General features: G+C 44.0%; 1 protein-coding gene across 3 annotated transcripts in view; it reads right to left on the bottom strand.

Annotated features, from left to right (window-relative positions):
* The window catches only part of NCAPH2 (non-SMC condensin II complex subunit H2), a 193,614-nt gene that overhangs the window by 104,237 nt on the left and 75,327 nt on the right, over nt 1-14,050 (bottom strand). For 2 of the 3 annotated variants that reach the window (XM_073579286.1, XM_073579285.1), the window contains exon 6: nt 7,766-7,837. The exons of the other annotated variant lie outside the window; for it this stretch is intronic. In XM_073579286.1, the coding sequence (XP_073435387.1) occupies nt 7,766-7,837 (72 nt within the window). The remainder of the gene's footprint in view (nt 1-7,765; nt 7,838-14,050) is intronic. 3 annotated transcript variants of the gene reach the window in all.

Here is a 14,050-nt window from a genome sequence, read left to right as displayed (position 1 = left end):
AGCAAATGGGGGAATAATCTATGGAGCATCTTATGGAGGCAGCATATGGGGGAATCATCTATGGAGCATCTTATAGGGGCAGCATATTGGGGCATAATCTATGGAGCATCTTCTGGGGGCAGCATATAGGGGCATAATCTATGGAGCATCTTATAGAGGCAGCATATATGGGAGTAATCTATGTAGCATCTTATAGAGGCAGCATATAGGGGAGTAATCTATGGAGCATCTTATGGGGGCAGCATATGGGGCCTATTCTATGGAGCATCTTATGGGGCCATAACCTTTATGGAGCAGCATATGGGGCATATTATTCTAGGGAGCATCTTATGGGGCCATTATTAACCTTTGTGCAGCATTATATGGGGTGTATTTTGTATGGAGCATCTTATGGGGCCATCATGAACTGTATGGAGCATTATATGGGGTTCCTGATTCAATATGGATATTAAAAAACATTTAACCTACTGATGTCTCAATTAATTTTACTTTTATTGGTATCTTTTTATTTTTTAAAATTTACCAGTAGCTGCTACATTTTCCACCCTAGGCTTCTACTCGAGTCGATAAGTTTTCCCAGTTTTTTTGTGGCAAAATTGGGGGGGGGTTTCGGCTTATACTCAAGTATATACGGTATATGCAATGCTCCATAGCCCCCAAAACGGTACATATGAGTGCTGCCCGTAAGCTACAACCATATGTTAGAGGAGACATTTCCCTCTCTGGATTCATATCTCCATAAATGGGAGACTGATCTACAATGCAGACATTTCCCTCTCTGGATTCATATCTCCATAAATGGGAGGCTGATCTACAATGCAGGATCACCCCGGTCAGTGGCAGACGCCCTTCTCAATGATTAGTGTATTTAGAGTGTGCCCCTATCACCTGGAGAATGCCAGAAAGCTGCTGTGCAGGTGGTACTTCACACCATACAGATTGTCTAAGATCTACTGCAGCTCCCCAGATGTGTTCTGGAGGTGCGGAGACGTCAACGCAGATATGTTACATGTCTGGTGGGGGTGGCGTAAAGTAGAGCAGCTCTGGGACGCAATCTCCCATTTAGTGTCTCAGACTAGTAGTATCCCAATTAAAGTTGAGAGAGAGCAGGCGCTTCTGGCCATTGACATGGATTTGATTCCGCACGAGTTCAGGACGGCGATTACACACATCCTCATAGCTAATAGAATTAAAATTTCAGGATACTTGAAAAACCCCATATGTCCGTCATTGTCTGAGATCGTAGCATTGGTGAATGATAATTGTCTATCAGACATTATAATTGCTTTATCCACCAATAATACAACATCATATCTCAGGAGATGGGACAGCTAGCTATGATTCAGAATACTGTGGTTATAGAGATGTAATAGCGCTATTTAATGGTAAATTATGGGTACAGTATTCTGTTGTCATCACCCCCTTACCTTTTCCTTTCCCATAGTGTTCAGTCATGTTAAAATACTATTATATTTGGCCGAAAAATGATTAAGGTAATTTTTACAACAATGTTCAATGATTGGAAGGCTAAATGGTTGTTAAATAGGATTTTATTTCAAATCAATAAAATTTATGGTTAAAAAAAAAAAAAAAACATAATAAAAACAAGTACAGTAATCTTAAACGATACAAGTCACGACTGGTACAGGAGGAGAGAGGACCCTGCCCACGAGGGCTCACAATCTACAAGGGATGGATGAGGATACAGTAGGCAAGGGTAGAGCTGGCCGTGCAGCTGTTAGGTCGATCGGTGGTTACTGCAGGTTGCAGGCTTGTCGGAAGAGGTAGGTCTTCAGGTTCTTTTTGAAGGTTTAAACGGTAGGCGAGTGCATGATATGTTGTGATAGAGAGCTCCAAAGTAGGGGTGATGCGTGGGAGAAATCTTGTATGCGATTGTGGGAAGAGGAGATAAGAGGGGAGTATAGAAGGAGATCTTGTGAGGATCGGAGGTGCGTGCAGGTAAGTACTGGGAGACAAGGTCACTGATGTATGGAGGACACAGGTTGTGGATGGCTTTGTAATGTGTTACCATCTTTTCAGTTACCCATTAAAAGGTATCAACCACTGAGGACTCAATTCAAGATATTCTTATACCATGGTTAGGGTTCTGAACTGGATAGCCAGTGGTGAGGGATTGACAGAGGGGAGAGGCCGGGGAATAGAGAGAGTGTGTGTGTGTGTGTGTGTGTGTGTGTGTGTGAGAGTGTGTGTGTGTGTGTGTGTGTGAAACAACTGGATTGGTCGGGCAGCAGAGTTTAGAATAGATTGGAGGGGTGGAAGAGTGCTAGAGGGGAGGCCACAGAGCAGGAGGTTAAGAGGGCATGGACTAGGGTTATTGCAGATTCTTGATATAGGGATGTACGGATCCAGGAAATATTTTTGAGTTGAAGTCATCAAGAAGTGGAAAGGGCTTGGGATATGTGGTTGGAAAGAGAGATCAGTGTCAAGGATTACCCCGAGGCAGCGAGCTTGTGAGACTGGGGAGAGTGAGCAGCCATTTACTTTAGTGGATAGGTCTGTTGGGTGAGTCAAGTGAGATGGGGTAAAGATGATCAATTCTGGTTTGACCCTATTAAATGCTCAGGGGTTTAACCCCTTTACCCCCCAAGTGTGGTGTGCACATTAATGACCAGGCCAATTTTTACAATTCTGACCATTGTCCAATTTCTGAGGTAATAACTCTGGAACTCTTAATGGATCCAGGTGATCCTGAGAATGTTTTCTCGTGACATATTGTAGCGGTAAAATATCTTTAATTTAACTTGCCTTTATTTGTGGGGGGGAAAAAAAAAAAAAGGAAACTTGGGAAAATTTTGCAACTTTCCAACTTTGAATTTTCACGCCCTTAAATCACAGAGCTATGTCACACAAAATCCATTTAATAAGTAGCATTTCCCACATGTCTACTTTACATCAGCACAATTTTGAAATCAAAAACTTTTTTTTCTTAGGAAGTTATAAGGGTTAAAAGTTGAACAGCGATTTCTCATTTTTACAACACCAATTTTTTTTTAGGGACCACACCAGATTTAAAGTCACTTTCAGCGTACATAACAGAAAATACCCAAAAGTGACACCATTCTAAAGACTGCACCCCTCAAGGTGCTCAGAACCACATCCAAGAATTTTAATAACCCTTCAAGTGCTTCACAGGAATTTTTGGAATATTTAAAAAACAAACATTAACTTTTTTCACAAAAAGTTTTTACTACAGATCCATTTTTTTTTTTTTTCCCCCAAGGGTAACAGGAGAAATTGGACCCCAAAAGTTGTTCTGCAATTTGTCCCGAGTACACGGATACCCCATATGTGGGGGTAAACCACTGTTTGGGTGCATAGCAGAGCTCAGAATGGAAGGAGTACAGTTTTATTTTTTCAACGCAAAATTGGCTGGAATTGAGATCAGAAGCTATGTCACGTTTGGAGAGCCCTTGATGTGGTAAACAGTGGAAACACCCCACATGTGACACCATTTTGGAAACTAGACCCCCCAGTGAACTTATCTAGATGTGTGGTGAGCATGTTGATCCCCCAACTGCTTCACAGAAGTTTATAATGCAGAGCCATGAAAATAAAAAATCATTTTTTCCACAAAAATGATCTTTTCACCCCAAATTTTTTATTTTACCAAGGGTATCAGGAGAAATTGGACCTCAAAAGTTGTGCAATTTCTCTCGAGTACGCCGATACACCATATGTAGGGAAACACTACTTCTGAGGCATAGTGCAAAGCTCAGAAGGGAAGAGGCGTCATATTGGAGTTGAGATTTTGCTGGAATGGTTTGAGGGTGCCATGTCACACTGGCAGAGCCCCTGAGGTGCCAGAACAACAGAAACCCCCCTAAAAGTGAATTCATTTTACAAGCTACACTCCTCAATGAATTCTTCTAGAGGTGCAGTGATCATATTGATACCACATGTGCCTCACAGAATTTTATACCACTGAGTGGTGAATAATGAATAAAATACCATTTTTACCACCAAAATGTTGCTTTAGCCCCAAGTTTTTAATTTTTCTAAGGGCTAATAAGAAATTGTTTTACAACAAACAGGTCCATTTTTTCCCTAAGTGTGCCAATACCTTAGGGTGGTTTCACATTAGCGTTTAAGGCCTGCGCACGGCCGCCGCTAAGCCGCCCCTGCCGGTAGCTCCGCCTACGGGCGCATGACACTGCATGCATCCCCTATCTTTAGCAGTGGGGACGCAGGCCGCGCGCAGGTATACGTTTGGCGGCGCATGCGTCCTTTTGACAGTGCACCGAGCGCACCAAATTGCAACAGGTTGCGTTTGGCACTGGTCGGCGCACCCGTCAAAAGGACGTATGCGCCGCCAAACGCATACCTGCGCACGGCCTGCGCCCCCAGTGCTAAAGATAGGGGACGCAGGACGCATGCAGCGTCATGTGCCCGTAGGCGGAGCTACAGGCGGAGGTGTGGCAGGGGCGGGGCTTAGCAGTGGCCAGGGGCAGGCCGACGCTGCGGCCTTAAACGCTAATGTGAAACCACCCTTACATGTAATCGGGAAATATTTTTCAGTCACAGTGCAAACCTCAGAAGGCAAGGAGCGCCAGATTTTACCGTTATGGTTTCCAGGTGCCATGACCCACTGGGAGAGCCCATGAGGTGCCAGAACAGTAGAACCCTTCATAAGTGACCCCATTTTACAAATTACACCTCTCAATAAATTCATCTAGGGGTGCAGTGATCATATTGACACCAAGGGTGTGTCACAGAATTTTATACCATTGGGTAGTGAAGAAAAAGTAATTACATTTTTACCACCAAAATTTTGTTTTAGCCAAAGATTTTACATCTTCACACAAGCGGGTAAAAAATGGCAACAAAAATTTGTCCCACAATTTCTACTGAAAGTGGCAATACCCCATATGTGGCAGTACAGTGCTACTTAGCCGTACGGAGAGACTCAGGAGGAACGGAGCGCTATTTGCCTATTCAAGTGAATGGGTCTGTGCATATGTCAGTGTGTTTCCACAGACCGTGTGTCCGTGGGCAAAACACGCTGACATGTCAGTTTTTAATGTCATCACGGGCAACAAAAAGTCCCACACATGTATAACACACATGGATGTCATCCGTGTGACACGCATCGGCGCCGGGGAAGAAGTGTTACAGTAAGCGCTGTTCCCCGGCGCCGAGTGCCGAACACGGCTCTCGTCATTCTCTCCTGCTCTACCGAGGGGGAGAATGACGAGCTATATTTAAAGTGACAAAAGAGACAGCAGGCGGCGGTTGGTTTTCAAGAATAGAGTGGTCCCCATAGTGTTAAATTATTTAAATAAATTAAAAAACGGCGTGGGGTGCCCCTATTTTTGACAACCAGCCTTGCTAAAGCTTACAGCTGGGGGGAGCTGATATTCTCAGGCTGGTAAGGAGCCATGGATATTAACCCCCCTAGCCTAAAAACAGCAGCCCAGCAGCTGCCCAGAAAAGGCACATCTATTCTGGCGCTTTGCCTGATTTTTCTCACTTGCCCTGTAGCGGTGGCAAATGTGGTTCATATTTGTGTGGTTGATGTCACCTTTGTATTGTATTGTCAGGTGGCATCAAACCCACGGCTTAGTAATGGAGAGGTGTCCAATTCCTATAGTTATATGGTAAATAAGACAGCCAGAATAAAGTCTTTTATTAGAAACTAGATGTGGGCCCGATACTATCGCATCGGGAGGGCAGTGTGCGCGCGTGTCCCGCCACCGCCAGCCCACTTACCTCCGTGGAATCACAGCCGGCAGGAAAGACGATGGTTTGCGGCCTTACCCCATCTCCAACACAGGCCGCAAGCCGCAGTCTTTCTTGCCGGCTGTGACTGCACGGAGGTGGGTGCAGCGGCGGCATATAGTCAGGCGGCGGGGGTCCTAGAGGGGGTCCGGTGGCGGATCCTGGCGGGGAGGCCTTGGGCCCGGTGTGGGTGTCCCGCTGGAGGTATTGCGGAAGGGCCTGGTACCACCAGCGGGTGCCATATTGGAATACCCATCAATTGGGTATTCCAATATGACGGTCGGTGCACTTCCGGTCGGCACGGTGAATTATGGATTCGAGGACATCCAGACGGAAGTGGATGACGGACAATTTTAGTTAAATATATATATTAGATAAAACAAAACAAACTTTTGAATTTTTATTTAAAATTAACAAAAAAAAAGTTATACTCACCCAACGCCTAAATCCACCGAAGCCCTGTCCCATGCCATAATCCATGTCTGGGGGTAATTAGTTTTCAACCTGGACGGTGCAACGATGCGATCGTCCAGGCTGAGAACCACTGGTGAATGAGCTGTTGGGAACGAGGCGTCAGTGACGTCATAGATGTTACCTCGGGTCAGTGGTACCATGTTTACTTATACCAGTCTTTTTGATCGCGTGTTATTCCACTTTTTGTTCAGCTGTATAATAAAGCATTGTTTTTTGCCTCGTTTTTTAATTTATTTTTACGGTGTTTACTGAAGTGGTTAACTAGTGGGACAGTTTTATAGGTTGGGTCGTTGCGGACATGGCATTACCAAATATGTGCACTTTTTTTATTAAAATATTTATTTTGCGATACAATTTTTTAATTTTAATTATTCTTTTTAATTTTTACATTTAAAATTAAAAAATTCTGACTGTTACTTTGTACCACTGTGGGACTATCATTTTTTGAAAGCTGATTGCTTCTATAGCATGCAGATGAAGCAGCATCACCATGCCATGGAAACTGTCAGCTCTGCACTGACAAACTTGCTGATCATGCATTGTGCATGATCAGGAAGTTTCCTAGCTCTGGTGACCCGGATGTTGTCATGACGACATAGGGTCATCATGGCAACGATCGGGACCCAGCATCGAGCCGTGGCATAATCGCAGCATTTCGGAGGTTAAATTGCGGGAGTGATCCGTGACCGCTCCTGGCACCTAGATACGGGTGGCAGCTGTTAAAATCAGCTGACACTCGACGGCGATCCCCACACTGGAGAGAAGAGTAAACGACCAATAACGGAATCTAAAAGTAAACTGACTGCTGCATGTGGAAAAATATGTCCATTGTAAGAGAGGAACTTTGGCAAATTATTAAATTGTGGGCTCAATGGTTGGAAATACCTGGGCTGGTGCCAGACTCAAGAGACAGAGCTTTGGGGAGCAGCTTGGAGTCTAATCTCTAGATAAGCCATCATTTAATGAGGGATTTTCTTTACCATTACCTGATTCTGTTATGCCATTAGTTGGATTTATAACAAACCAATAAAGCATATCAACCTGATATTGGCTGCACTGTATAGATTAACATAGGATTCTCATCAGTGGTGTTAATATTGAACCCTGTGTATCCTTGACACTCATTATGACTCAATACTCACATGTGGTTAAGGGGAGAGCATTTTGTGCTTTAATGATTACTATTTTGAATATTTGAAGAAAAAAAAACTAAATAAAAATTACTTTACTAAAAAAAAAATAAAAAAAATAGGCAGCGTCATCCTCCAGTTGCCAGGCTTCTGTCTCCAGTGAGGGAGCAAGCAGCATAGGATTTTACAACACTTACTCTCACACTGAAGACAGTAGCTAGGAGTGATGTTGAACGCTGTATATCTTAGCAAAGCCAAAAGCACAGACTTCGGATGGTCAGTGGTGTAGGTTATCAGTAAAACCCACTTCTAGAGACATTTAGGAGTATGCTGCAGACTGCTGTAATTGTTTTCTTGATAAAGTGGCCATACGCAACAATTACAGATATACGCTTAACATCATAGGTAATCATATGGTTACGTACATTTGGATCTTGGTCTTTTTTCATATCCACGTTGGTTTTCTTGAGTTCACTTATATCATCCAGACTTAGAAACTACAACAGAAGGAAAATGACCATTACCGGATTTAGACAACAAAGCATGTAGTTTTAAAGCTTACCTGGATTTAACCCGACCATAAAAGATCTATGAATGCTAACATGATGGGTCATTTACTATATGGTTATGAGAGAAAAAAAAAAAACTAGTTTACTGTACATGCACTATCCCTACTAACACAGGATTAATAATGAAAACATGTTGAACCCCTTCTAAATATATGACAAATCATTGCATCATATGCCATGACCCCATCTTTGATGCAGGCTCAAAAGCAGAACCTGCATGTTTCACAGACGATGCAGTGTTATACAACCATTATCTGCTTCTATCAGTAGATAAAGCAAAGCCCTTTTACTCCTGTTAACCACTTAAATGGAGCCGCCAAGCTTGCAAACTAGGTGGATCATCATTCATTGCACCCATAAGCCCCGTGCTCTTCCCCTTGAAGTTATTGCGGATTGCTATTGACTTGCCATGGCAGCTGGGGGCCTACTGAATGTGCCCGGTAGCTGCCATGGCAGTGCTCATATGAAGACCAGCGTACAGTCTAGAAGTTTCCCAGTGGAATGAGCCAGGACTCTCAATTGGGGGGAAGGCACTCTAGAATTTGCTCTATAAGCTTCCAGAATGAATCCAGAAATCTTAAGTAGTTTTAGAAGCGACCAGACCACTTTGAGGACCTAATTGGGATAACAAAAGGCACCCAAGTGTCTGAAAGGAGCAGTCACAAACAGGTAGAGCCACACAGTTCTGACCAAGTGCAACTTGTCAAAGGATATCTCAACAGTATGAGAGGGTAAAGGGCAGAACACAGGCAGGAAAATTATACACACTGCTCAAAAAATAAATAAAAGGAACACTTAAACAACAGAATACAACTCCAAGTAAACCAAACTTCTGTGAAATCAAACTTTCCACTTATGAATCAACACTGATTGACAATCAATTTCACATGCTGTTGTGCAAATGGAATAGACAACAGATGGAAATTATTGGCAATTATCAAGACACCCTCAATAAAGGAGTGGTTCTGCAGGTGGGGACCACAGACCACATCTCAGGTACCAATGCTTTCTGGCTGTTTTGGTCACTTGTCAATGTTGGTTGTGCTTTCACACTCGTGGTAGCATGAGAAAGACTCTACAACCCACACAAGTGGCTCAGGTAGTGCAGCTCATCCAGGATGGCACATCAATGCGAGCTGTGGCAAGAATGTTTGCTGTGTCTGTCAGCGTAGTGTCCAGAGGTTGGAGGCGCTACCAGGAGACAGGCCAGTACACCAGGAGACGTGGAGGGGGCCATGGGAGGGCAACAACCCAGCAGCAGGTCCGCTACCTAAGCCTTTGTGCAAGGAGGAACAGGAGGAGCACTGCCAGAGCCCTGCAAAATGACCTCCAGCAGGCCATAAATGTGCATGTGTTTGCAAACGGTTAGAAACCGACTCCATGAGGATGGTCTGAGGACCTGACGTCCACAGATGGGGGTTGTGTTCACAGCCGGACACTTTGCATTTGCCACAGAACACCAAGATTGGCAAATTCACCACTGATGTCCTGTGCTCTTCACAGATGAAAACAGGTTCACACTGAGCACATGTGACAGACGTGACAAGAGTCTGGAGACGCGGTGGAGAGCGATCTGTTGCCTGCAACATCTTTCACCATGACAGGTTTGGCAGTGAGCCAGTAATGGTGTGGGGTGGCATTTCTTTGGAGGGCCACCTCATCATGCCCAGGCGTTGTACAGTAGGGAGGTTCTACAGCCACATGGAGGCTTTACAGGCACATGGAGGCCACACACAATACTGAGCCTCATTTCGACTTCTTTTAAGGACATTACATTCCACTTTAATTTTGTGTGCGACTCCAAATCCAGGCCTCCATTGGTTAATAAATTTGATTTCCATTGATTTTCGTGTGATTTTTTTGTCAGCACATTCAGCTTTGTACAGAACAAAGTATTCAATGAGAATATTTCATTCATTCAGATCTAGGATGTGTTATTTGAATTTTCTCTTTATTTTTTTGAGCAGTGTATAAATAAAATATAACAGACCGCCTTATGGAAAAAAAAAAAAAAAGTACACAAAGTAAAATCATCTTGTCAAAATAAAGCACAACGAACAGAGTGACATGAAAAGCCACCAGCTCGGAGACATGCCTGATGGAAAACCACTTTGAAGGTAAATGAGAACAGAGACATAACACCTAATTGGGAGTCCAGATACGAGTCCAAGTCAAATCAAGCGTTACATTAACCCCTTCACGACCCATGACGCCTACGTAGGCGTCATGAAAAGTCGTGCCCAAACGACCTATGACGCCTACGTAGGCGTCATGCTATAAATAGCCCCCCTGCGGGTCGGGTGACCGGGGTCACTGAAAGGTCACCCGACCCGCACACAAAGGACACTCTATAGTTAATCCCTGGGGGCGTGGCTTAGCCCCCACGTGCCTACGATCGCTCTGATTGGCTGTTAAAAGTGAAACAGCCAATCAGAGCGATTTGTAATATTTCACCAATGAAATTTGGTGAAATATTACAATCCAGCCATGGCCGATGCTGCAATAGCATCGGACATGGCTGGACACCGACCCCCGACCCCCCCACACACCGACTGGCGGGGCCGATCGGCCCCCGCCACCTATGGACAGCGGCGATCGTTCGCCGCCATCATCTGCTCCCCCTCCCCTGTCTATCGCTCCCTCCCACCTTCCAATCCCCCCAGGACCTCCGATCGTGCTCCCGGTGTCCCGCCGTGGCGTCCGGATCATGGGCGCCGCCATCTTGCAAAATGGCGGGTGCATGCGCAGTGCACCTGCCATTGTCCAAGATGGCGGCACCCATGAATTTGCCGGTTGCCCGTTCATTTTTCATTTTGATCACTGTGATACACTCTCACAGTGATCAAAATGAAAAAAAAAGTAAATACATCCCCCTTTTATCACCCCCATAGCCAGGCGCAAATAATAAAATAAAAAAAATATTTTTTTTTCCATTTAGGGTTCGAACTAGGGTTAGGGCTGGAATTAGGGTTAGGGCTGGAATTAGGGTTAGGGCTGGAATTAGGGTTAGGGCTGGAATTAGGGTTAGGGCTGGAATTAGGGTTAGGGCTGGAATTAGGGTTAGGGCTGGAATTAGGGTTAGGGCTGGAATTAGGGTTAGGGCTGGAATTAGGGTTAGGGCTGGAATTAGGGTTAGGGCTGGAATTAGGGTTAGGGCTGGAATTAGGGTTAGGGCTGGAATTAGGGTTAGGGCTGGAATTAGGGTTAGGGCTGGAATTAGGGTTAGGGCTGGAATTAGGGTTAGGGCTGGAATTAGGGTTAGGGCTAGGCTTGTAGTTAGGGTTAGAGTTGGGATTATGGTTAGGGGTGTGTTGGCGTTAGGGCTGTGGTTAGGGTTATTATTAGGGTTGGGTTAGGGGTGTGTTGGGGTTAGGTTTGGAGTTAGAATTGAGGGGTTTCCACTGTTTAGGCACATCACGGGGTCTCCGAGTGCGACATGGCGCCACGATTTATTCCAGCCAATTTTGCGTTCAAAATGTCAAACAGCACTCTCTCCATTCCGAGCCCCGACGTGTGCCCAAACAGTGGTTTACCCCCACGTATCAGCGTACTCAGGAAAAATTGCACAACAACTTTGGGAGTCTAATTTCTCCTATTACCCTTGGGAAAATAAAAAATTGGGGGCTAAAAAAATGATTTTTGTGAAAAAATTGATTTTTTTTGTTTTCACGGCTATGAGTTATAAACTTCGGTGAAGCACTTGGGGGTTCAAAGTGCTCATCAAACATCTAGATAAGTTCCTTGGGGGGTCTAGTTTCCAAAATGGGGTCATTTGTGGGGGGTTTCCACTGTTTAGGCACATCAGGGGCTCTGCAAACGTAACATGACGCCCGCAGACCATTCCATCAAGTCGGTATTTCAAAACGTCACTACTTCCCTTCCGAGCCCCGATGTGTGCACAAACAGTGGTCCGCCCCCACATATGGGGTACCAGCGTACTCAGGACAAACTGTACAACAACTTTTGGGGTCGAATTTATCCTGTTAACCTTGTGAAAATTAAAAATAGCGGGCTAAAAAAATCATTTTTTGAGGAAAAAAAAATATTTTTATTTTCACAGCTCTGCGTTATACACTTCTGTAAAGCACCTGGGGGTTCAAAGTGCTCACTATGCATCTAGATAACTTCCTTAGGGGGTCTAGTTTCCAAAATTGGGTGATATGTGGGGGAGCTCCAAAGTGTAGGCAGACAGGGCCTCTCCAAACACGACATGGTGTCCGCTAACGATTGGAGCTAATTTTCCATTCAAAAAGTCAAATGGCGCTCCTTCCCTTCTGAGCCCTGCCGTGCACCCAAACAGTGGTTCCCTTCCACATATGGGGTGCCACCGTACTCAGGACAAACTGAACAGCAACTTTAGGGGTCCAATTTATCCTGTTACCCTTGTGAAAATAAAAAATAGCGGGCTAAAAAATCATTTTTGAGGAAAAAAAATGATTTTTTATTTTCATGGCTCTGCGTTTATAAACTTCTGTGAAGCACTTGGGGGTTCAAAGTGCTCACTACACATCTAGATAAGCTCCTTGGGGGGTCTAGTTTCCAAAATGGGGTCACTTGTGGGGGGTTTCTACTGTTTAGGCACATCAGGGGCTCTGCAAACGCAACATGATGCCCGCAGAACATCCCATCAGTCTGCATTCCAAAATTGCGCTCCTTCCCTTCTGAGCTCTCCCATGCGCCCAAACAGTGGTTTCCCCTGACATATGGGGTATCGGTGTACTCAGGACAAATTACACAACAACTTTTGTGGTCCAATTTCTCCTGTTAGCCTTGTGAAAATAAAAAATAGCGGGCTAAAAAAATCATTTTTGAGGAAAAAAAATATTTTTTTATTTTCACTTTTCTGCGTCAAACTTCTGTGAAGCATTTGTGGGTTTAAAGTCCTCACCACACATCTAGAAAAGTTCCTTGGGTGGTCTAGTTTCCAAAATGGGGTCACTTGTGGGGGAGCTCTAATGTTTAGGCACACAGGGGCTCTCCAAACACGACATGGTGTCCACTAACGATTGGAGCTAATTTTCCATTCAAAAAGTCAAATGGTGCTCCTTCCCTTCGGGACCCTGCCGTGTGCCAAACAGTGGTTTATGACCACATATGAGGTATCTGTGCACTCAGGAGAAATTGTCCAACAAATATTAGGATCCATTTTATCCCATTGCCCATGTGAAAATGAAAAAACTGAGGCTAAAAGAAATTTTTTATTGGAAAAATTAAAATGTTCATTTTTTCCTTCCACATTGCTTTAGTTGCTGTGAAGCACCTGAAGGGTTAATAATCTTCTTGAATATAGTTTTGAGTAGCTTGAGGGGTGCAGTTTTTAGAATGGTGTCACTTTGGGGTATTTTCTGCCATATAGACCCCTCAAAGTGACTTCAAATGTGAGGTGGTCCCTAAAAAAAATGGTTTTGTAAATTTTGTTGTAAAAATGAGAAATCGCTAGTCAACTTTTAACCCTTATAACTTCCCAACAAAAAAAAATTTTGTTTCCAAAATTGTGCTGATGTAAAGTAGACATGTGGGAAATGTTATTTATTAACTATTTTGTGTCACATAACTCTGGTTTAACGGAATAAAAATTAAAAATGTGAAAATTGCGAAATTTTCAAAATTTTCGCCAAATTTCCGTTTTTTTCACAAATAAATGAAAACATTATTGACCTAAGTTTACCACTAACATGAAGCCAAATATGTCACGAAAAAACAAATCTCAGAATCGCTAGGATCCGTTGAAGCGTTCCTGAGTTATTACCTCATAAAGGGACACTGGTCAATATTGCCAAAAATGGCCAGGTCATTAAGGTCAAAATAGGCTGGGTCATGAAGGGGTTAAAGCAGGGGAGTGAAACAGAGAATATACTCTGACTGAAGGAGAATGGGATGGTGAACTGATACCTGTGGTCTTGGGAGCCCTGGAACAGTCTGATCGATGCAACAAGACATACTCTGGGGTCGAAGGTGAGCAGAGTCAAAAGTCAAGGGCCTTCAGCCGAAACAGGTGATAAGTCAGGTAGAATCACACAATTCAGACCAGAGATAACAGTGTAACCATGTCAGCACTGTTCATTCCATTAATAGTGGGATATCAGAATAAGCTATCCTGCTTCCTTTCCCAACCTAAGTTAACATTAGGCATAAAAACTG

This window comes from Dendrobates tinctorius, unplaced genomic scaffold (assembly GCF_039654945.1).
Source record: "Dendrobates tinctorius isolate UK_male_01 unplaced genomic scaffold, ASM3965494v1 ptg000062l, whole genome shotgun sequence".
NCBI lineage: Eukaryota > Metazoa > Chordata > Amphibia > Anura > Dendrobatidae > Dendrobates > Dendrobates tinctorius.
Note: the sequence above shows the minus strand (reverse complement) of the source record. Positions and strands in the feature narration are given on the sequence as shown.